The 25,356-nt window shown below is 40.5% G+C and overlaps 1 protein-coding gene across 2 annotated transcripts in view; it reads left to right on the top strand.

Annotated features, from left to right (window-relative positions):
- The first annotated feature begins 7,515 nt into the window (after positions 1–7,515).
- The window catches only part of LOC138089973 (nesprin-1-like), a 103,448-nt gene continuing 85,607 nt past the window's right edge, over positions 7,516–25,356 (top strand). For both annotated transcript variants that reach the window (XM_068985552.1, XM_068985551.1), the window contains exons 1-7: positions 7,516–7,625; positions 9,761–9,915; positions 10,368–10,515; positions 12,329–12,423; positions 16,203–16,437; positions 18,416–18,610; positions 22,905–23,030. In XM_068985552.1, the coding sequence (XP_068841653.1) occupies positions 7,611–7,625; positions 9,761–9,915; positions 10,368–10,515; positions 12,329–12,423; positions 16,203–16,437; positions 18,416–18,610; positions 22,905–23,030 (969 nt within the window). In that variant the 5' untranslated portion in view covers positions 7,516–7,610. The remainder of the gene's footprint in view (positions 7,626–9,760; positions 9,916–10,367; positions 10,516–12,328; positions 12,424–16,202; positions 16,438–18,415; positions 18,611–22,904; positions 23,031–25,356) is intronic.

Genomic DNA, 25,356 nt, shown 5'->3' with positions numbered 1-25,356 from the left:
AAGATGATGCTGCGAAAGTGCTGCACTCAATATGCCAGCAAATTTGGAAAACTCAGCAGTCACCACAGGACTGGAAAAGATCTGTTTTCATTCCACTACCAAAGAAAGGCAAAACCAAAGAATGTTCAAACTACCACACAATTGCACTCATCTCACACACTAGCCAAGTAATGCTCAAAATTCTCCAAGAAAGGCTTCAACAATACGTAAACTGAGAACTTCCAGATGTTCAAGCTGGTTTTGGAAAAGGCAGAGGAACCAGAGATCAAATTGCCAACATCCATTGGCTCATAGAAAAAGCAAGAGAGTTCCAGAAAAACATCTGCTTTATTGACTACACCAAAGCCTTTGTGCGGATCACTACAAACTGTGGAAAATTCTATAAGAGACGGGAATATCAGACCACCTTACATGCCTCCAGAGAAATCTGTATTCAGGTCAAGAAGCAACAGTTAGAACCTGACATGAAACAACAGACTGGTTCCACATTGAAAAAGGACTACATCAAGGCTGTATAGTGTCACGCTGCATATTTACCTTAAGTGCAGAGTACATCATGCAAAAGTGTGGACTGGATGAAGCACAAGCTGGATTCGAGATTGTGGGGAGAAATATGAATAACCTCAGATATGCAGATGACACCACCCTTATGGCAGAAAGTGAAGAGGAACTAAAGAGTCTCTTGATGAAAGTGAAAGAGGAGAGTGAAAAAGCTGGCTTAAAACTCAGCATTTAGAAAACAAATATCATGTCATCCAGTCCATCATTTCATGGCAAGTAGCTTGGAAAACAGTGGAAGCAGTGACAAGACTTACTTTCTTGGCCTCCAAAATCACTGCAGATGGTGACTGCAGCCATGAAATTAAAAAATGCTTGCTCCTTGGAAGGAAACCTATGACCAACCTAGACAGCATATTAGAAAGCAGACACATTACTTTGCCAGCAAAGGTCCATCTAGTCAAAGCTGTCATTTTTCCAGTAATTATGTATGGATGTGAAAGTTGGACCATAAAGAAAGCTGAGCACCAAAGAATCGATGCTTTTGAACTGTGGTATTGGAGAAGACTCTTGAGAGTCTCTTGGACTGCAAGGAGATCAAACCAGTCAATCCTAAAGGAAATCCGTCGTGAATATTCATTGGAAGGACTGATGCTGAAGCTCCAATACTTTGGCCACCTGATGCAAAGGACTGACTCATTTGAAAAGACCCTGATGTTGAGTAAGATTGAAGGCAGGAGGAGAAGGAATTGACAGAGGATGAGATGGTTGGATGACATCACCGACTCAATGGACTTGAGTTTGAGCAAGCTCCAGGAGCTGGCGACAGACAGGGAAGCCCGGTGTGCTGCAGTCCATGGGGTTGCAAAGAGTCAGACATGACTGAGCAACTGAACTGAACTGAAGTGATACTATAGGTCAAGGTTATATGTGTAACCTTTTTAAGCATTTTAATTTAGACTATGTGATCACATGTATGAAAGGCTTAAATTTCAACATTGCTACATTTTTACTTTAAAAACATATTTTATAACTTTTTGTTTTAATGTATAATTTTTTTTTAATTTGAGTTTACTTGCAATGCCTGAAACCCCAGTGAAGTTCTTAAATGTTAATGTCCTTTCCACAAAAGGAATATATATTTTATCATGTAAAATAGTATGCAATTATAAGAAGTCTCTGTCTTCTGAAAGGTTGGCCAACTCAAGATCCTGTTGAAATCTGTGCTTGACCAGTGGAGCCACCATAAAGTGGCATTTGATGAGATAAACAGTTGCCTCATGGAGGCCCGATACTCTCTTTCTCGATTCTGTCTGCTCACTGGCTCTTTAGAAGCTGTGCAAGTTCAGGTGGACAGTCTTCAGGTAAGGAGTGAATTGACCCCATCCTTAGCATTCTTTTTAATTAGAGAAATTTTTTAAAAAAGTGAACAAATTCAAACATCGTGCTGGAATGTTGGTCTGTATTGTTTGCATTTAATTATTTTCAAAATATTAAAAATTAATTATACTTACTTTATTTGTTACATAATCAAACTTACCTGTGGATACCAGATTTTGGAATAGCTGGTATATAAGTAAATGATTTTTTAAATTATATAAATATCCTGATGGATGTATTTTATCAAATGACTTTATATCCAAATCCATCTTCTGTATCTATTATCACTGCCTTTTATGTCTTCCCTTTCTCTTTTTTTTAATTCTGCTTTCTAAACATATTCTAAGGGATTTAAAAGAAGACAGAAAGAAAAATAGCAAAAGAGTAAATTGTTAAACCATTAAGTTATTTTCTTTGCATTCAGCAAAATGTCAGTTGTCTCTCCAATGCGTACACGTCATCCCCATTTTCTAGCACTTTCTGCTTTGTTTCCTGTGTATCTGTTATCATGTCCTTCATCCAGAAGAACATGACTGTTGTTGGCCTTAAAAAGCAGTCTCCTCACTTGGGCCACCGCCCTCAGTTGACTGCTGCCCTCTTCCCCTATGTTCCTGGGCACTGGGCACTCTTCACCTGCTACTGATCTTTCTCCCCGGCTGAATAGTGCAGCCGATGGCATGGGCATGGCAGGCCTAAGGGATGAGGGGTCAGCAAGAGCCCAGCATGGACCCTCCTTACCTCGACTTACATCTCTCATTTGGCAATCAAAGTTTATATGTTGCTGATCTATCTGATGTGCAGGCTTGCTGAAGATAATGTCCTTTTTTTCAGGAGTCAGGAGGCAGGAAGGATAAAATGAGTTATGTATAGTTACATGTGAAACCTTAAATAATTATTGTAAATACTAAAAATCATTAAAACTTATTTTGAGACTGCTGCTGCTGCTGCTGCTGCTGCTGCTGCTAAGTCGCTTCAGTCGTGTCTGACTCTGTGCGACCCCATAGATGGCAGCCCACCAGGCTCCCCCATCTGGAGTGGGTTGCCATTTCCTTCTCCTATGCATGAAAATGAAAAGTGAAAGTGAAGTCGCTCAGTCGTGTCTGACTCTTCGCGACCCCATGGACTGCAGCCTACCAGGCTCCTCCGCCCAGGAGATTTTCCAGGCAAGAGTACTAGAGTGGGTTGCCATTGCTTTCTCCAATTTTGAGACTAGTAAGTTTAAAAACACATTTTATATCTTTGAGGAGAAACACCTTTTAATTTAGCCTACTCTGTTTCACCTCTTCTATCTTAAGATATGAAAGGACTCAGGGTCTATTCCTCATGTGTTTTGATTTGATGGCGACCAGAAAGCAGTGTCAGGTAGGGGTGGATTTTTGCAGCCTGATTTCCCTGAGGAGTTTTACTAAGAACTGAATCTGTCACTTCAGCATTTCCTGGGAAATATCCTTCTTCACTGGTTCTTGGTGGAAGACTCCGCCAAGCTTATAACCTGTGTAATAAAGATTCTTTGCAAGGAAGAACACTCAGAGCTAGAACTTAGATGGTACTCAGAAAAGCTATGGGGCTTCCTGGGTGGCTCAGTGTGTAAAGAATTTGCCTGCAATGCTGGTGACGCAGGAGACTCGGGTTTGATCCTTGGGTGGAGAAGATCCCCTGGAGTAGGGCATGGCAACCCACTCCAGTATTCTTGCCTGGAGAATCCCATGGACAGAAGAATGTGACGGACTACAGTCCACAGGGTCACAAAGAGACTGTCACGACTGAAGCAACTGAGCATGCACGCGTGCAGAAAAGCTATGATATCTTAAACTGTCATTATCAGAAGTTTCTGGTAGAGCAGCTCTCGGTAAGTGATAGAATACAGATCTGGATTTTGATCTTGAGCAGCAAAGAGAACCACAATGTGCCAGGTTGCACACCCACCAGCCCCACGGCTTCCTCCTGGATGATGAACACAGGTTCCCTGTGTGAACTTTCCTGGCAGAATTACCCATCCCACTCCAAGGCTCAACTGTTAAGAGTTCCTCCTCACACCCACAAGAAGAAACTCATTAAAAAGGAAAAATGATTATCTAAAGGAAAGCTATGAAACACTGGGGCAAAAGTCACAGTTTATGTATTTTATGTGCATATTTTCATATTGTATGAAAGCAGCTATATTACTTTAAAATTTGATCATTAGAATTTTTAGACTCTAGCATGTCATCTGTGGCCTTTTCTTTGGGCAGAATCTTCAAGATGATCTAGAAAAACAGGAAAAGAGCTTGCAGAAATTTGGCTCTGTGACCAATCAACTTTTAAAAGAGTGTCACCCACCTGTGACAGAAACTCTTACAAATACACTAAAAGAAGTCAACATGAGGTATGGAATATACTGGTTTTACAGTGTTGCTCATTATTTATATCACAGTCTAATTATAAATAATGATACAATTAAAACCCTAACATTTTGAACTTGAGCCTTATAGGCTCTATTCTATTAATATTTTTATTTTCACAAAATGAATTTAAGGAGAAACAAATGTAAGTCAAGATGGGGCTTCTCAGGTGACTCACTGGTAAAAAAAATCTGCCTGTAGTGTGGGAGACCTGGGTTCAATCCCTGGGTCGGGAAGATCCCCTGGAGAAGGAAATGGCAACCCACTCCAGTATTCTTGCCTGGGAAATTGCGTGGACATAGGAGCCTGGCGGGCTATGACTGCACGCACACACACACACACACACACACACACACACACACACACACACACACACACAAATGCAGTGAAGACATTTGGAAAGGAATTATAACTGCAATATACCCCAAGACTGACCCCTTTTCTACTATCTACCCTTGAAATATGACTGTGAAATGTTACTTTTTATTACGTTAAAAAAAAATGAGACATCTGCATTATTTCCATATTCACATGAACCAGGATCATGAAAAATAAAATAGCAAATAACAGCATTTGGTGAGAGGTGGGAATCAACCCATGAATGTTGGCTATCATTTCCAGATGGAATAACTTGCTGGAAGAGATTGCCGAGCAGCTGCGTGCCAGCAAGGCCCTACTTCAGCTTTGGCAGAGATACAAGGACTACTTCAAACAGTGTGCTGCTACAGTTCAACAACAGGAGGGACGAACCAACGAGTTCCTGAAGGCAGCCACCGACAAGGACATCGGTGATGATGAAGTTGCCACCTGGATCCAAGATTGCAATGTACGTTCAAGAACTATCGCGAGTTCTCAACTTGCCAGGCTTAGACTTCTCAAGTTTAACAGAGCGAGTGCTGCTGTGTGTAAGCTTTTGTTATTGCTCTATGTGGGACAGCTTTCCAAAAATAATTGTTTCAAATATCAGAGAGCCTGCTAGGTTTTCAGAACCAGTTGCACATGTATCAGAGATAAAGAGATCCCCTCCCATTGCTTTCTTTTTAAAGAGTCATTTTCCCATTTTTCCTAATGGAATACAGTCCGTGTGAAAGACTCAGGATCTCTATTTTATAGAGATGGTCAATATAAGAAATGACTGTATGAAAAGTAATGTTACATCTTTTAAAAATCCACTGTTAAAAGATATCGTCCAGTTAGGGCCATTATCTCTTATGTAAGCCTCAACATCATAATTTCTTCTAAGAATTTAATGGTAAGAAGAAGTCTTTCTCTCCTGATTTATGAGTATACTTCTTTTTAATAGCTTTTTAATATTTCTCTTTTTCACTGCAGCTGCCAATAACCTACTTAAAGTTTTCAGGAATGATTCTTCTCTCATTTCACCTATCATATGGCCTCTTACTGTTTGCCCTGTGTCTTTATTTTAATGAACTTATTTCAAAGACCTTCTTATAAACTTTCCCAAATCAGTTTATTAGAATTAGGCAGGTTGTAAAAGACATATAAATAAAAGTTTAACTCGTTCTAAGGCCTTCACATGAAAAATGAATAATCCCTTGAAAGCTAGAGTTTAAGTTTTACCGTAAAGTTAATTCAGTGTTTTGTTTTTTTTCTCTTTCCACATAGCTCATCTTTATGAGATTTGTCATTTTCCATTTTCAGTCCTCCTGAGTTGAGAGATCTTATTTTACAGTCAAGGGCGCCAAATGATGGCTGTGAATTTTCTGATCTCTCTGTCAGGCTTAAAGTTGTCCTTTGTTTTTCACCTCTCACTGAAGTCCCCAGGCAGGCTCTGCTCTTTCCATCTATCTGTGAGTCATCAGCAACAGGTAGAGAAGAACCAGTCAGTTGTCGTCCCTAAGTGGTAGATGGAACTGAGAGAGGGAATTTCCACCAGCTTGTGATTTGGAGTATATACAGGGGTCCCACAAAGCATGGAGGCAAGAGATGCTGCGGAAAAGGATGGAGCCCGCTCTTGCTGCTGCCCACAGAGCCGTACCTAGGCTTCCGAGCCCACCGGCCAGGGAGGGGGGTACTGTAACCACCATGGTGTGACCACACACATGCAGCTCCTCCCTTGTGTGTCTAATATTAAGTCCTAGAAGGTAAAATGCAGCACTGGATTTTCAACTTGATATCAATTACATGAAGAGGCAAGGGAAAAAAACAACAAAACTGCCAAAATATTTCTAGTGATTGGCTCTACTTGTAGATAATTTTTTTTTTCTTCTTTAAGTAAGTTTTTCTGCATTTCCTCTATGTCTTACAAGGAACCTATGTGGCTTTTATAATCAGAATAGCACTTTTTTAATGTTAATACACACGTTTTTAAAAATGGAATTCAATTCTTGATTCCCTCCCCCCACCCCGCAGGGAGAGGTTATTTAGTGTAATAATTGGACAAATAAGAATGAGTGTCTGTAATTGTTTACAATAATGGGTACACTTAACCTGTTGTTTCATGATGAGCATATTTTCATCTTCTGCAGGACCTCCTCAAAGGATTGGGGCCGATTCAGGATTCTCTCGTAGTTCTTCATGAGCTGGGAGGGCAACTCAAGCAACAAGTGGATGCTTCGGCAGCATCAGCCATTCAGTCCGATTGGCTCTCTTTGAAGCAACAATCACATGCCCTAGAACAGGCTCTCTGCAAACAGCAAAGTGTGTTACAGGTACAGAGCTTATATTCAGCGGGTGTTATGAATTAGGCATCCTGTAAAACCTGGGCGTAAATAGGAAAAGGAGAACTTTCATCATCAAAACAATGCTTCCTTCAAGGTAAAAAAATTAAAAATAAACAAATTTGAAAGTTCCAGTGGGGTCAAGGAAAGCTGGGAGTCTTGCCCTGTTCTCTATCATATAATTTTGCCCTAAAATCAGTGATTTGTCCCATGGTAAAATGTGTTCAATTAATAAATGTTAAGTAACGTTAATGTTAACCCTCATGTTTACATCAGCTTTTGTAAGAATCAATGTATCTCTCTTGATAATGTATTTTTAAAAACTTTAATTGGTTAATCAATGGTACATAAAATTATTCTAAGCTTTAGGAAAATTACATTAATACAAAGAAGAAAGTGTAAATCATGGCAACCTTGTCTTTTTAGAAATGACATCTGGAGAATGGCAATTTGACGCAAGAATATGAAAACTAATTTTAACATCCACTTGCCCTTTCACTAGATTTCTAAATACCAATTTTCTTTTGTGGAAACAAAGGCTGGCGTTCTTGACTATGAAACCTTTACCAAGAGTTTAGAGGCTTTGGAGACCTGGATAGTAGAAGCTGAAGAAATACTACAAGGGCAGGACCCTAGCCACTCATCTGACCTCTCGACCATCCAGGAAAGGATGGAGGAGCTGAAGGTAAGTGTGTTCAAATCCTTGTCCCAGATCTAGCTTCTGCTGCTTCTTCTTTTTTTATTTTGGCCAAGCATGTGCATTTTAATTGTTTAAAATTTTACTTCCTCTACCAGGGAATCGAGCCCCTGCCTCCTGCAGTGAAGTCACAGAGTCTTAATCACTGGTGTGCCAGGAAGGTCCCCCAGGTCTATCTGCTATGCTCAGAATCTTAAGGGTAACTCAGAACTCCTGACATAGGCCTGCCGTTTGTTCCCAAGAGAGTTCTTACCAGCTCTCTTTCCGGTTCTTTTGAGAGGGCTGATGTCTGTGAGCACAGCGGATGTCATGGTCCGTGATGAGGGATCCCAGGAGCAGTGCCTGTCTGCATCTCACTTTTCTTCCTCCTCCCCCTGGTCCCTCCTCACACCTAGTCCATGACCTCCGTCAATGTTCTTAAACCTTTCAGCTTCATTGCTACCTTCATCCGCTCCTAGTTCAAGTTGCCCAGTCTCTCTCGGGGGCCAAGGACAAGCTCCAACCTCCATGGACCTCCTTGAATCTCTCTCTCTCTCCCTCCAACCCATAATGCTACAATGATTTTTTTCCTTTTGCAGGGATTTACTTAATTATGAACTATATTAAAGTAAGTAAAATAATACAATAGACATGACCATTTTTATTATTATATTATCCCTCTGCTTAAACCCTCTGTGGGTTCCCATTGCTCTCAGGGTAAAGATGTGGTGAAGTATCAAAATGAGAAATACCCAGCTTCCACCCTCCTAAGGATCTCATCTTCACCACCGTCCATGTCACTCTCCAGCCACTTGGGAGCTGCGATGTTTCCCAGCGTCTCTGGGCAGGATGTGCCCTGGCTTCCTTCTTCCTGGAATTCATTCCTTATCCCCACCAACCCCATGCCCACCAAAAGGAATCAGCTCCTGGTCCTTTTGTTCAATGGCACTCTCAGAAAGCCTCCCCTTCTGTCCATCAGGCTCCCCAGCAACACACTGTCAGACCTACTGTTCTTTTTCTTCAGAGTTTCATTGTATCTTCTAATGACATTCCTATGATTAACTGACTTCTGTTCTCTCCACTACTGGAATAGTGTCTTACACTCTGTGAGCACCATGTCAGTTTTGTTCACTGCTGATACGTACCCATGGAAATTCTGGCATCTAACAGGTTGCTTTTGGCTTTGACAGTTGGAAAAATTTATTCTCTCTCGGGGTTATGAGCCTTTTTTCAGAGCACATAAAGTGGAAACACACACAGCCAAAGGTGGCCGGACCTTTTCTTCTTCCTATAGCCAGTTTCCTCGATGGAGTTAAGAATGCCCACAGGAAAAGGCAGGACAGGCAGCTTTGTCCTGTGTGTGGAAGGGCAAAAGAGACCAGAAAGCATAGACTGCTTTCTCAGCTGAATCTCACCAACTTTGGGGTTGGGGTCAAGAAACTAAAGCTGAAGCTCTTGAGATGACACATGGTAATTTCAGAGTTTAAGTGAGTTTGTGTTGTATCCAGGGAGAACCCATCAAGTGTTGCTTATCTGGCTCTCTCATGAGCTGGGTGGTCTTAAGCAATTTCCTTAAAGAGTCTGTGCCTCATATTTCTTGTTGTAAATCAGCCATAGTAGTGGTTCTTACCTTATGGAATTGTTTTGAGGATAAAACGAGTTATTATCTGTAAAGCTCTTGCAACAGTGCTTGGTTTATAAGGGCTCAAAAAAATGTTAGCTATTACTGCTATAACTATTATTATTATTATTAAATAATAATGGAGCAGGTTAACACAGATAAATGACATATAAAGGGTAGGAAATAAGTTTTTTCAGTCATCAACACAATTTTCATCCTTTATCAGTTCAAGCAAGCATTACTGCGGAGTAAGTGATGCAAGTAAATAACACACGTAAACTACTAAGCATTCAATAGAGAACAGCGAGTAGCTGTGCAGCAGTAGCAGCAGCAGCACTGAAAGCTGTTGGGGAGATGCCGTTTTGCTTTCTTTGTGACTCCGGAGATGGCAAGTGGGTGCCTAGAAATGCAGAGGAGACCAAAGACCAGCTTCTCCCTGAAATCAGAAGTTCACTGTCCACTCTGAAAGTCCTCTGCCTTTTCTGACTGTGGTGCTAAACCTACTTTTGCATCTTGCTTCCAGGGACAGATGCTGAAATTCAGCAGCATGGTCCCAGATTTAGACCGTCTGAATGAGCTTGGATACAGGCTGCCCCTGAACGATAAAGAAATCAAAAGGGTGCAGAATCTGAATCGGCACTGGGCTCTGATCTCCTCCCAGACCACGGAAAGGTTCAGGTAGCGTAACCCAGAGATGTTTTGGCCGCTCTGAAGTATCCATACAGATAAGTTCATGATTTGTGTATATTTATACATTCTAGGTCTTCCAGTGATACAAAATTTGAACTAAAAGTGGGCAACTCAAATTGTGATACGGTTTCCCATGTTGAATGTAGTGAAGAATGTTTAATCTTGTTTTTATCAAAAAATAAAGCTTTTATATATGCTTTACCCTCTGAGCCACCAAGGAAACCCTTTATATAAGAATATGTAAAAGATATATATATTTATCACTAAAATATTTTTCTTCGATTTTCTTTTTATTTTTTAAAACACTTTACTACCTCATGGGAGAGCTTTGTAGAGGTCAAATTAAAATTGGAGGCAGAGAATATTTAATCTAGTTTTATGTGCTACAGGCATAAGAAAAAAGCAGCAACATCGTCATTCTTTTTCTTTTGTTCCGTCAGTAAGTTACAGTCATTTTTGCTACAACATCAGACTTTCTTGGAAAAATGTGAAACATGGATGGAATTCCTAGTTCAGACGGAACAAAAGTTAGCAGTAGAGATTTCAGGCAATTATCAGCATCTTTTGGAGCAGCAGAGAGCACATGAGGTAAGTTATGCCAGTACTGTTTTGGCTGATAAAACAGTGTTAGGCCTTTGGAAGGTGCTGCAAAGCGCCGTGTGGAAGAAAGTCCTATACTGTGCACTGAGTCTGCTCAGATGCATGCCATGTTTTTTTCGTCTTTTTTAAGCTTGAAGTTTTGATATCTTAATCCCCAAAATGTGATTGGTTATAAGCATGGGACAGGCTTCAATACCCTGCAAGGTATCGTGTCAGAATTACGGTAAGATAATTTCCAAGTTGAGTGACATACTACACTAATATTTCTGAGGCTAGTTGCTTAGAGATTACACTTTGGTCAAAAATCTTTAATAAATTAAAATTGGGAGTTTTAGATGCCCATCAGTGGATGAATGGATAAGAAAGCTGTGGTATATATACACAATGGAATATTACTCAACCATTACAAAGAAAACATTTGAATCAGTTCTAATGAGGTGGATGAAACTGGAGCCTATTATACAGAGTGAAGTAAGCCAGAAAGAAAAACCCAATACAGTATACTAACACATGTATATGGAATTTAGAAAGATGGTAATGATAATCCTGTATGCAAGACAGCAAAAGAGACACAGATGTATAGAACAGACTTTTGGACTCTGTGGGAAAGGGAGAGGGTGGGATGATTTGGGAGAATGGCATTGAAACATGTATACTATCATGTAAGAAACGAATCGCCAGTCTGTGTTCGATACAGGATACAGGATGCTTGGGGCTGGTGCACGGGGAAGATCCAGAGAGATGATATGGGGTGGGAGGTGGGAGTGGGGCTCAGGACTGGGAACTCATGTACACCCATGGTGGATTCATGTCAACGTATGGCAGAACCAATACAGTATTGTAAAGCAAAATAAAGTAAAAATAAAGATTTAAAAAGATAATAAAAAATAAAATAAAATTGTGAGTTCTTTAAAAAGCACATGCATATTTTATACTAGAAAATCAAGCTACCAAACATCTCCCAGTGTACTTCCTGATCAAACTGCGTTATGATTCTTTCTCAAGAAACGTCTAGAGAGAATTAGATCCAGAAAGCAAATTAATAAATTTGCTCTTAGTCTCTATTTTGCTGTTTACTGGTGTAACTAAGTTGCTCCATGTGTTTATGAAATACACACAAATGCAGATCCAGGATTCCTAGGACAGAGAAAAGCTAAAAGCTGGAAACTTGTTAATGAGTATGGAGCTTTGGGAGGGGATTGTGAAAATACTCTAAAATTGATTGTGGTGATAGTTGTATAACTGTAAATATAAGAAAAATTATTGTATACTTTAATCAAGTGAGTTATATGATATAGAATTTTCTCTCAATAAACCTGTTTAAAAAACAGTGAAAATTTGAAAGTCTTAGTGGCGAAACAGTTTTATTAACTAAGCTAAATTGAAAAACAGTGAGTTTATTAAAAATGATGGATTTTTTCCATTCTTCAACTTTTTAAAAGGTTTTAGAACTATTCTGTCTAAAAATAGACCATATTCTGCATATAAAATAAACCAGAATACAAATTATGTATTAACTAACTTTATTGGGTGATTTTGAAAGAAAGAAGGGAAACATAATTATACTTTTAGTCACAGACTTAGTAAACAAAAACTAAACTGTATCTTTAAGTTTATCTTAACAGATAGTTTTTAAAATGTTCTTACATTGCAGGATTTTTTATATTAATGCAGTCTGATTCATCTGGAAGTGTTTTTCATAGTCTTGCTTAAACCAGAATTTTTGGAAAGTTTTTGGAGAACTGGTCACTAAAATTAGGAACTCTAAATTATGTTTTTCTTTTTTTTTTTTTAATAACAGTTGTTTCAAGCAGAGATGTTCAGCCGTCAGCAGATTTTGCACTCAATCATTTTTGATGGACAGCACCTTCTAGAACAAGGTCAAGTTGATGACAGGTAGGATCTTTGATGTTGTATCACAAAGAAAGGTTCCAGTAAATTAGTCATTTTCTTTGAGCAGATTAGAGAACATATGCCTAAAGCAAGTGTCCCGCAAAAAACCCTCAGTAATTAAAGGAAAGACTTGTCTGAACCGCTGAAATGACTGAGTATTGAATCTTTTTAAAGAACCTCTGTTGTGTTATATGAAGGACATAGAGTAATTGGAAATCACCTAGCCAACCTTTGCTAGTGGTCTGGAGGAGACTGGAATTAAGAGATCAGAATGAATTGTGTCAATGATGTGTCAACAGATGCTGGTAAGATTCTCATACAGTTGCAGAAATTTTATTCCTCAGAGGAGCACAGAGGTCACTAGACCATCTCTCTTACTTACAAATGAAAAATTGAGGCCCAGAAACGTGAAGTCATTTGACCAAGTTCACATAACTAAGTAGCAACAGAATCAAGCCTAGCCCCCATGTACCTGGTTTTTACTCAGGAAAAGCCAGGTTTCCCTTACCATGATTTGGAAATGGTTTGCTACCTTAAGTCAGATTACACTCAGTCTGAAACCCTGCTTTCTCTTTATTACTTAACAAAGTATCTCTGTATTAAAAATGCAGAGGTAAAATCTAGCCCCCTTTTAGATTTATGGTATGTGAATTGGCAGCTTTGTCCTATGTTACCTTTCCTAGGAACAATATTTACTCTACCCAGTCAATTTTCTATGGTGATATTTGGAATACAAATCTCATTTCTTTTATCACATTTGTATGTCTTTTCCATAATTAAGACCAGTTCAGTTCAGTTCAGTCTCTCAGTCGTGTCCAACTCTTTGCGACCCCATGAATTGTAGCACGCCAGGCCTCCCTGTCCAGCACCAACTACCGGAGTTCACCCAAACTCTTGTCCAATGAGTAGGTGATGCCATCCAGCCATCTCATCCTCGGTCGTCCCCTTTTCCTCCTGCCCCCAATCCCTCCCAGCATCAGGGTCTTTTCCAATGAGTCAACTCTTTGCATGAGGTGGCCAAAGTATTGGAATTTCAGCTTTAGCATCAGTCCTTCCAAAGAACACCCAGGACTGATCTCCTTTAGAATGGACTGGTTGGATCTCCTTGCAGTCCAAGGGACTCTCAAGAGTCTAGTTGTGATTATAATTAACTTAGTCCCCCCCGCCCAAAATAGAAAATAAATCATTATTTTGATTAAGAGTGTGTTGGGTTTTTTTTTTCATGTTTTGGAACCAATTTTAGTCTTAAGTGGATATTTCTTTGGAAGTACATGAAAGATTTTCATGGTTAAACTTGGAACAACAAAATTTGATGCCATATTTATTCCAAGGAAGCCAAACTTAAATGTGAGCTTAACTAAGAATTTAAGGCCTTTAGAATAAGACATATTCAAAGGCAATCAACTTATCTTTTGTTTTATCCTCCCTTCTCTGTGACAATATTATAAAAGCTCACATCATTAAGTAAAATAAAATTTAAAATTCATGTGCAAGCCAACATCTATTAATTTTAAATGTTAGCAGGGAAAAACACCAAGGAGATGAAAATAGGATTGGATCTGAGGATAATTTTGGAACGTTGCTAGTGGGAAAAAAAAAAATTCAAATGAGAGCATGTTGACAAATAAGAGAGGTCCTAGATTACCAATGTATTGTGTTTTAAAGGTTTGTTCATATGTTTTGTTTTTGAGAGTTCAGGTTCAGCACTGAACCCAGTGTCCTGTTTTGAGTAGCTCCTCATGCTGTCAGATAGCTCCAGACAGCTTGGTTCTACAAAGTGAAGATGAGGCTCCAGAGAGACCCTGGACGCTAGCCAATAGGGAAACAACATGTATGGTATTCTTCATTTTTACAGAACATCCTCAAGTCCTGGAGATGTTGTCAGAGATGACAGATGCTTGCATCGTTAAGGAAGTGTCATGAACCTAATTCATCATATTTGACCTTACAGATATGTCCACCTATTCTGATACACTCACTGTTTGCAAACACTGATAGTCTAACTGTTATTACTGTTTAATTCATCATATTTAGTTCTATTGCAAATAGATTATAAACATCAGAATTTTCTTTCAGAAACAGAAGCACTGAATAACACATTTGGTTACAAAATCAAAGGTCTTAGTGTGTGTGTTAGTTGCTCAGTCATGTCCAGTTCTTTGTGACCCAATGGACTGTAGCCCTCCAGGCTCCTCTGTCCATGGAGTTCTCCAGGCAAGAATACTGGAGTGAGTAGTCACTCCGTTTTCCAGGGGATCATCCCTACTCAGGAATGGAACCCATGTCTCTTAAATCTCCTGCATTGGCTGGTGGGTTCTTTACTGTCCGAGCCACCAGGGAAACTCAAGTTTATAGTAGCCCTAGGTAATATATCAAGAATATAGGAGTCCAGAATAATAAATCTAATTCAGATTAGAACCCATCCACAAGAAGAAAGAAAAGCAAATGAGTAAAATAGAGAAAGAGCAAGTAATGTTACACTTTAGTACTAAAATATGTGACTAGAACTAGAATCTACTACAGTCTGTTTGGTACTGGACAAACCAGTTCTAGAGCCACAGTTGGCTGCTAAAGAAAACATAATTTAAAAAAGAAAAAACCACCAACATTTTTTAAAGTTAGGAAACACAGAGGTAGGAAGAAGCAACTAAAAGTTCTGAGATTAGTCAGCCTTATATTGAGAAAGCTTAAATAAAATTTAATGTCTCTAAGTATATGGACAATCTTTATTCAAAAATGATGACTAGACAGTTTACATTTTTCTAAGAACGAGCAAAGTGGGCTTAAAATGTAGAAGGGATGTTTTAGAATGTGAAATAATTTGCTAAAGATTAGGGCTGTCTCTTGTGAGGGAATAGTGAGAGTTTATGGAGTACAGTTTTTTAAGTATTTTTAAACAACATAATTTTATTTGAGTGGTTTATGATTTCTAGCTAAAATAACCCAGTTTTGTTCATCCAAAGCGGTTTATAAGTGTAGCTGGAGACAGAGGTTGTAAATAAGCCGGTCTCTTCACTTTCTCCTGCTGTGGCATACATAAGATGCTGTCACGTGCTGATACGTTGTGATGGGCGTGTCCAGGGGGTCATTCCCACTGAAGCTGCTGTCTTATGTTCTATCCCCTCTCATGCACTCAGAGTGAATGACAGTGATCTTACAGATATGTCTACCTATTCTGACACACTGACTGTCTGCAAACTGATAAAGTGAAAGTGAAATCACTCAGTCGTGTCTGACTCTTTGCAACACCAGGGACTGTGGCCCGCCAGGCTCCTCCGTCCATGGGATTCTCCCGGCAAGAATACTGGAGTGTGTTGCCATCTCCTTCTCCAGGAGATCTTCCCAACCCAGGGATTGAAGCCGGGTCTCCCGCATTGCAGGCAGACGCTTTACCCTCTGAGCCACCAGGGAAGTCCTGGTGGGCTGATAGTTTGACTGTTTTTTAATTTTTCTAATGACATTCAGAAGAGCTGACAGTAGATCATAGCATGATATATGAAGGCCTCTGTCCTAGACAGGGCTTCCCTGGCAGCTCAGATGGTAACGAATCTGCCTTCTGTGCAAGATACCTGGGTTTGATCCCTGAGTCAGGAAGATCCCCTGGAGAAGGGAATGGCTACACACTCCAGTATTCTTGCCTGGAGAATTCCATGGACAGAGGAGCCTGGTGGGCTACAGTCCATGTGGTGGCAAAGAGTTGGACACGACTGAGCGGCTAACACTTTCACAACACTTTCATCAGGATAACAGTGGTTTTCCTTATGTAATTATTTCTTCACCAGGGATGAGTTCAACCTGAAATTGACCCTCCTCAGTAATCAGTGGCAGGGGGTGATCCGCCGGGCCCAGCAGAGGCGGGGCATCATCGACAGCCAGATCCACCAGTGGCACCGCTACAGGGAGATGGCAGAAAAGCTCCGTAAATGGCTGGTGGAGGTGTCCTGTCTGCCCGTGAGTGGTCTGGGGAGTGTCCGGATACCACTGCAGCAAGCAAGGGCCCTCTTTGATCAAGTGCAGGTAAGGTACAAAGCAGGCAATTTCTAAACCTCTTCCGTGTGTTCACTGCATGCTTTACCCTAACCCCCGTTCTTCAGGATTCTAGAGTGACACTGGAATGGCAACAAACATTGTTCTCAAATGTCCGCAGAAATATACAAAATGATCCATTACAGAGTCCGTATTTAACAGTGAAAGTCCCAGCTTCTTCAAAGACTTCACCCCCAAAGCCCTCTCGGCAGCTCAGTGAGTCCCAGTGTGGATGGAAATGCAGTGGCAAGGACAGGAGAACCTGGCAGTGATAATACATACTTTACTCATGAGCCGTTTAAACAGGAACCTTAAATATTCCAGAAAAGGTGAAAGGGTCAGCCCTGGGTGGGCTGTTTGTCCATTCCCCTTACTTTCACCACCTGGGAGTTTGGGACTCCAGCCTCTTAAATAGAGACCTCCTCATCCTCTCATCGGTCCCTCCCAGGATATTTCGTGGGCTTCTCTTTTCTTAAAGGTCATTCTCTGGGACCTCCCTGGTGGTCCAGTGGCTAAGACTCCGTGCTCCTAATGCTGAGGATCAGGGTTCGGTTCCTGGTCAGGGAACTAGATCCCACATGCTGCAACTAAGACCTGGCTCAGCCAAATAAAGACATATTAAAAAAAAAAAAAAAAAAGTCACTCTCTGCTTCCTGTTTCCTCCTCGATTCTCTGAGAAACCCCATCTCTGCACATGGCTTCCGTGACTCCCTACCAGCAGAGAAGGGTCACTTTGGATCTTCTGGTCACATTCACCTCCTGAGCCTCCAACTCATGCATCCAGCCACCTTTTAGCTTTATCTGCATCACAGACATAAGATACTTGGTGGGTTCCAATAGCATCTATGATCCCTGAACGAACCACTCTCCATCAATCCATTCCATGTGTCCAAACCAAGAAAATGTCATCACTGGTCTATATCCATCAGCAACCCTAGAGTCCTTCTAGATCTCTACTCTTCTTTTTTCTCACGCTTCTTGCAGCTTATATCCCTCAAGTCTTCATCCCCACTGCCACTGCCTTAGATGAGGTGGTCATGATTTCTTCCCTAGATAGGCAAGCACTTCCTAACGTTTCTTTGTTATTGTTGTTTAAGTCTCTAAATCATGATGACTCATTCTCTTGCAACTCCATGTACTGTGGTTCACTAGGCTTCTCTGTCCATAGAATTCTCTAGGCAAGAATACTGGAGTGAATTGCCGTTTCCTTCTCCAGGGGATCTTCCCGACCCAGGGATCGAACCTGCATCTCCTGCATTGGCAGGCACTTTCTTCACCACTGAACCACCAGAGAAACCCTAACATGTCTTAGGGTATCCAACATATGACCTTCTTCCACTCCATTTTCTACCTGATGGCTTAATACTCTTCCATGAATCTCAGTCACTTTTACTATAAACATCAATCTCCTCTTCAAGGTCTGGTCTTGCCTTATCTTACACCACTCACTTATAGACATCCTACATTCTAGCCACTGGCAACTGAGTCTAGTGTCCTGAACTCATAATTTATCCTGTCGCGCGAGTTTGCCCATCCTCATTTCTCTATGCGGAAGGTGTTCTCTCCTTGACTCCTGGCCTCATCACACCAGATCCTTCTTCATCTGGTTGTATCCCCGTGTCTTTTAAGACTCATGAAGCTTTTGCCTCTTGAAGAAGCCTCAGTGTGCCCTCCAAGTGGGTCAGACGTCACTCTGTGTCTCTTTGCATCAGCCTCATAGAGAAGTCTTCCTGTTGCATCATGACTGTTTAAAAGCTGGCAACAGAAACTAAACCCTGTTTGTGGAATCCTCATTTATTTATATGTTCCTTCACTCGGGCCCATATGGGCCCACTCATAGGGTCAGTAAAGCTTTGAGGGGAAAAAGGCATGTTATGGATGCAGAAATTTAGGATTATTTAAAAACACTTTTAACGGGGATATGGTGAAGAGAAGAATGAGAAAGTCAAAAATCTCCGGTTCCTTTCAGTTCAAAGAAAAAGTGTTCCTGAGGCAACAAGGCAGCTACATCCTCACCGTGGAGGCTGGCAAGCAGCTTCTGCTTTCGGCTGACAGCGGGGCTGAGGCCACCCTGCAGGCCGAACTCACTGAGATCCAAGAGAAATGGAAGTCAGCAAGTGTGTGTCTGGAGGAGCAGAAGAAAAAACTGGCCGGCTTGCTGCAGGTAAGTTCAGCTCTTCCCTCCTATGGGCCTCATGAGGTTTAAAACGCCCTCGTCACAGCTGTGCTGCTTCCCCAATGTCGTTATCCTGTGAACCAAATAATGCTGATCGTTACATCAGACCTTGCAGTATTTTGATCCCCTGTGTCTCGTTTAAGACTTTGTACTGTCTTGCCTCAACGGGAGAAGTTTCCCAATCTTCAGCAGTTTGTCTTTCAGGAAAATCCCCCAACAAAGTAGTTTTAAATCTAATAAGACCGTCCAAGTGATGAACTCTTGATTCATGGTCAGTGCTAAGCCAGAAGCCATGAGATGACTTTATGAATCCAGACAAGAATGCAAAGAGCAGATTCCACTCCCTAATCTAAGAGTCTAAACTGGTTTTCGAGATTGATATCTCTTCTTTTATAGCAAGGGAAAACTATCCAAGAAGACACTCTTGATTTGATCTTAGCTTATCCAAGCAGGTTGCTGTAAGATAAAATCTCAAGGAGGTATATTAAGCCTGTAGTTGGATACAAACAGCATGCTGATCATACAGAAAATTTAGGGAAATGTAGATTAATCAGACCTCCCACAATGTGCTTTTCTCTCTCACTTTCCAATTCTTTGCATAAGACACAATTAAATCAGCAGTTGAATGAAAGTATGGGGCTCTAAACTCAGATAAACCTAAGTTAAAACCATAAGAAATGAGGTAACCTGGCGAACTCAACCTATCAAAGCCTCAGTTTCCTAATCTGTAGAGTGGGTATGATCACATCTCTTTCATAAGACCTTGTGAAGATTTAATGAAATAATGAAAGTGAATTATGTATCAAAATACTTGGTACATACTGAGTACTCAACAAATGATGGTAATTATTGTCAATATTATTAACATCTTGAAACTGAACATGACTAAATACTAGTTTTATATACATTGATAATCACCAGCACTTTAATGAGATCATTTATTAAATCTGGCCTGTCTGTTTTTGGATCAAAGGTAATAATAATAAAGTTAATGAAACACATTTTGCTTTTTTTTCTCTGAATACTTAATGTTTGCACGCTCTTTTTTTTCTATTGAATTTTATTGAATAATATATTACCTTCTGTGCAGGAAGCAATGAATCAAAAATGCCACCCAACATATGTTAGAGAATCATTATTTGCACACAGCACAATTCATCAGTAATACAATATGCCTAATTCTTTTTTCTTTTTTGGCTTTCAGTAAAGGATTAAAAACATTGTAAATCATTCTGTAGAGAGCATGTTAATCATATATTTTTTCTTTATTTGTGATTGACTTTTGGACACATTTCTAAGACTTACTAAGATGAGATGGCTGAGTCATTTCATTTGCTTTCCTTGTCTGTTGTTTGTTGGCATATAAAATATCTGCTTTGATAAATGTTTGCAGACCATAACATTTAGTTATTTCCTTATAATTCATTTAGTAAAATTCTTGGTTATAGCTTTAGCATCTAATCCATCTTTGGGAAGGGGAATCCCTATTCTCTTTTTAAAGTTGTATTTTTTATTTTTGGATCATACAGTAGATCCTATTTGCCTAAGAAAGAATTTATGGAGCTAAATTCTTATGTTTATACAGTCTCATGTTACTGTATCTTTTCACCACAGCCGTGATGCTTACCTATTTTCACTTTTAATTGAATGCTGAGTAAATACACCAGAAATACAGTCATCATATTTCTATGCCCTGTGTGTTGACCACCTTCACTATTACCTCTTAATTCCGTTATGAAGAATAAAAGCTGACCTTTTCTCTTTTTAGATCAGTGAACATTTCTTGCCCACATGTTGAGATTTCAGTATGTGAGATGATTTAATTGAGAATGTTGTTCAGCTTAAGCAGAAAGAGAGTCTGTTATCTGCCCTAACCGTGCTTAGTGTTGATGAACTAAGCATAGCGTGGGAACACCAAGATATTTTAATAAAGGGGAATTGGAACAATTCTGTCCAAAACAGACAGCTGGGACTTTTGGGTTTTGTTTTTGTTCTTTCTGGTGAATGGGAAGAAGGAATGTGGTTATATACTCTAGGAAGTTCCCTGAGGGAATTTTTTTAAAAAATGAAAAGTTTGGGCCAAGCTGTCAGTTCATTTAGAAACCAAAAGACTATGAGCAAGGAGGTAAGGTGGCCATTATGTCTCAAAGAAGACAGTTGAAATAGCAACTGTGTGTTGTTATGGTGAAAATAAGGCATCATGAGAAAAGATAGAAAGAACTCAGACAGGAAAAGACTGGTGATGAAAGATAGTCCAAAGAATAATGTAAAGAGAAAAGTAGCAGAATTTGGCACTAGACTGATGACTAAAAACAACTCAAGTTGTCTCTGGAACTCAGTAATTTAAGTTGTGGGAGGGGGAAGGGAGGCCAGGAGTGTAGAGTATCAGACAAACTGAAGGAGATTTGTTGAGTTGAATTTAATTGGCACAGAGACCCTGGATGTGGGCAATTTACTGCAGCCTACCAGGCTCCTCCGTCCATGGGATTTTCCAGGCAAGAGTACTGGAGTGGGGTGCCATTGCCTTCTCCGATTTGTACATAGGGTGCTGTAAAGAATCAGGTCTTCATCATGGTTGCTCTCTCTCTCTCTCTCTTTTTTTTTTTCGTTTACTCTTTTTTTAATTACCCAAGAAGTCATGTGTCTAAAAAAAAAATTCAGGTAAGAACTGAAGTACAGAGAGTAAAAAAAATTAAATTACCCCTACATGACACTATCACTCAAATCCAATTCCTAGTGTCTTTCCTAGAGGTAACCTTTGTTACCGATGGTGTGTAATATTCTGAAACACAACCACAGCATGTATGCTTTCTTTTGTCAGCACCTAGGAGAAGGCAATGGCACCCCACTCCAGTACTCTTGCCTGGAAAATCCCATGGACGGAGGAGCCTGGTAGGCTGCAGTCCATGGGGTTGCTAAGAGTCGGGCACGACTGAGTGACTTCGCTTTCACTTTTCACTTTCATGCACTGGAGAAGGAAATGGCAACCCACTCCAGTGTTCTTGCCTGGAGAATCCCAGGGACGGGGGAGCCTGGTGGGCGGCCGTCTATGGGGTCACACAGAGTCGGACACGACTGAAGCGACTTAGCAGGAGCAGCAGCAGCAGCAGCAGCAGAGATCTACCACATTCCTTACAATCATGTTCTTACCTCTTTTTTTTTTAATTAATTAATTAATTTGGTTGCTCTGAGTCTTAGTTGCTAGATCTCCAATCTTTGTTGCAGCATGCGGCTCTGTCGCTGTGGCATGCGGGATCTAGTTCCTGACCAGGAATCAAACCTGGGCCCCTTGCATTGGGAGCATAGTCTGATCCCCTAGACGACCAGGGGAGTCCCAGTACTCTACCTCTTTACCTGTTACATTCTCCTTCAGAGTGCTGATCCGTACTGACATATACAATGTACGTTTAAAAGGTTTGAATTCTCTCTCTGCCTCTACATTGTTCGCTTTAGTTCATGCTGTTCATGTATTGAACTGAATCAGAGCCAGGTTTATATTACCTTTACATTTCAAGTCACGTCTCGTACCTAATATGTTTTTTCACCCTGAAAGAGATTCCATATCCTCCTTTCTACCCCTTATAGTGTGTTGAGATAATAAAGACATGAGTGCAGTTATGGGTGGGCTTAGAGGCAAAGTAGTGTGTTTATGCTCTTACCTCTGTAGACTGATTTGGATGCAGAAAACATTTCTGAAAACTCATAATATTCTGGGCATTGTCCTTGACGTCTTGACACCTATTGTTTCCTTGCATTCTCTCACAATTTTTGAGAGTTTGTGTTGTTTCAGTTTTCGTAAGGAACACTGCAGAGAAGGCAGTGGCACCCCACTCCAGCACTCTTGCCTGGAAAATCCCATGGACGGAGGAGCCTGGGAGGCTGCAGTCCATCGGGTCGCTAAGAGTCAGACGCGACTGAGCAACTTCACTTTCACGCATTGGAGAAGGAAATGGCAACCCACTCCAGTGTTCTTGCCTGGAGAATCCCAGGGACGGTGAAGCCTGATGGGCTGCTGTCTATGGGGTCGCACAGAGTCGGACACGACTGACGCGACTTAGCAGCAAGGAACACTGAGACATAGCCCTCACCTGCTTGAAGTCACGCAGATAATGAGAAAAGTTTAGAGCTCAGCTCTTCTGCTATTGATTCAATGGCTATGGATGTGGATGCCTTTGCAGTACTCATCAGTGTAACTTTAATCCATTGTCTGGGAGTTGAGAAGAGAGTTTTTCTTGTTTTCTAACTTCCTATTCCTTAAAATTTCTTTCTCTGCCCATTCTAGGACTGGGAAAAATGTGAGAATGGAATAGCTGATTCTCTGGAGAAACTACGAACTTTCAAAAAGAGGCTTTCCCAGCCTCTCCCAGATCATCACGAAGAGCTCCACGCGGAGCAGATGTGCTGCAAGGTAAGCCACTGGACTAAGCTTTTAACTGGCACCTACCTGTGCTTTTTGGGCTTCCCTGGTGGCTCAGATGTTAAAGCATCTGCCTGCAATGCTGGAGACCAGCGTTCGATCCCTGAGTTGGGAAGATGCCATGGAGAAGCAAATGGCTACCCACTCCAGTATTCTTGCCTTGAGAATTCCACGGACAGAGCCTGGCAGGCTATGATCCATGGGGTCACAAAGAGATATACACAACTGAGTGACTAACACTTCCACTTTCTTGTGCTTCTAGTGTGATGCCTTTGAAAGCATAATTCAGTTGAGCTCCTGGAACTGTCTACATGTTGGTGCAAGTTTCTGGTATCTTGCATTAGGGCAGGCAACTCTGGTGAAACTTGCTTATTGATTTACTGCAGTTGATGAAATTATAGACTAGTTTATGGATTACCATGAGTGAGTCAATGAAAATGTAAAACACAACATTAAAAGACATTTAAAACCTAGATTAAGAGCAATAAAGACAATCCTTCTAAACCATCCACACTGGACAGTCACTCAGCAGAAAAGTCTAGTTCACATATAGAAGAGTGAGGCTCGGCAGCATGGAAATTCTGTAGACCATGGTCCTTGGAGAAACACAACGTGCCCTCTAGGCTCTTTTCTGTAAGAAAAACAGGAACTATAAGTAGCTGATTTCACTTACTGCGTTGAGACACACAGTCCTTTGTATCTTCAGGGCCCTCTCAATTTAGAGATTGTGATCAACACCTCAAATGGCACTTGGAGGCCAATCAGTAGCTAATACAGGCTGCCCCCTGCACGGGGCACTCAGTGAGACCAACATGATTCAGTGTCTGCAGGATTTGTTCCATTCACTCCTGTGTAGCCAAGTCAAGTGCCAAGACAGCAGTTCTCTGCTGAGCAATTTGCAGATCAAAATAAAGTTATCTTTAAAGATGCTTTTTCCCTCCAGTGAAACATGTCCTCATGTTCTCCAAGTCATTTGTAAATTACTATACTGGAATGACTTTGTTTAAAACTTCACACAGATATAAATGATTTAGATTTTGATCAGAAGTTCTCTGTTGCACTTTGTCCAAGAAGTCAGAAGCCTTTAAGAAGATTAATTAAAAAAAAAAAAAAAAGATTTATTTATTTATTTGGCTGCACCAGATCTTAGTTGCAGCACACAGGATCTCTATTTGAGGCATGTAGAATCTAGTTCCCTGACCAGGGATCGAACCCAGTTCCCCTGCATTGGGAGCTCAGAGTCTTAGCCACTGGACCACCAGGGAAGTCCCAAGAAAGATTAATTTTTAAAGAAGTCCAGAAATCATTAACAGAGTAGCTATAAGAATTTTTCTTCAGTATTAAAATGTGAAGATGATCTTTGAAACTGAAAAGAGGCAGGTTTAGGAAAAACAAAGGTAGTGTACTTTACGTCACGGATGATAAGGGAGTGAAATATTATCTAGAGATGTAGTCAGTACTATGCAAAGATTAAAAAATATTTAAGTCTTTGACTGTAAATCTATGACAAATGATTAAAGAAAACTTTCAACAGGCAGGAATGGGCATTTAGTGGGCCCCTGTGTGCCCATGGCTGACCAGTGTTATCTCAGTTGGCATGAACGCAAAGCTCCTGAGGACAGTCTGTTATTTCCCTTCTACAGATGTGGAAAATGAAGCAGCTAGAAGTTTGATAACTTTTCAAAGTTGGTAATTATCAGAGTTCCCTGAATCCAAAGGCTGTATTTTTATCACACAAACATCTAAAATGGAGTCCGTGAGTCTGTAGTAGTTGGTCCCTGGTGGTGGTGTTTCTTTTTTAAACGCATACACCAAATCTGATATTTGGGTTTGGGGTAGAGTTGGAAATTGGTATAAAAAAGAAGAAAATCTTTGCATTGATATGGGAGTTTAATATGACTACAGATATAAACAGAAAGGCTGCAAAAATAATACTCCCGGATGGTTTGGTCTTTCAGCCAAACACTGTTACCATGGGACCTTGGGTCCCAAAATACACAACAGTTACAAACACGCCCTGCTATTAAGCTTGGAGATTAGAAGGATGCATTTCAGTCCAGCTTTCTGCTACTCTTTCCCCCAAACCACCTTAGCAGCAAAACAAAGCAATTACCTAGAAAATTCTGGCTAAAACCTAGTTTGCTTAAATTGCCTGAGAAGTTAGCCTCAGACTACCGTTAATTGTCTTTTCCTTTGGAAACTTGTCTCCTGTTTGATGAGACAAAAGAGAAGGTAAAAGCCGTGTGAAATATTCTATTCACGAACAAAATTAGCTGGAATCTAAAAACATCAACAGCTGGCAAAAAGCAAGAGCTAT

The sequence above is a fragment of the Capricornis sumatraensis genome, chromosome 13 (genome assembly GCF_032405125.1).
Source record: "Capricornis sumatraensis isolate serow.1 chromosome 13, serow.2, whole genome shotgun sequence".
Lineage (NCBI taxonomy): Eukaryota > Metazoa > Chordata > Mammalia > Artiodactyla > Bovidae > Capricornis > Capricornis sumatraensis.
This window is presented reverse-complemented; position numbering and strand designations above follow the sequence as displayed.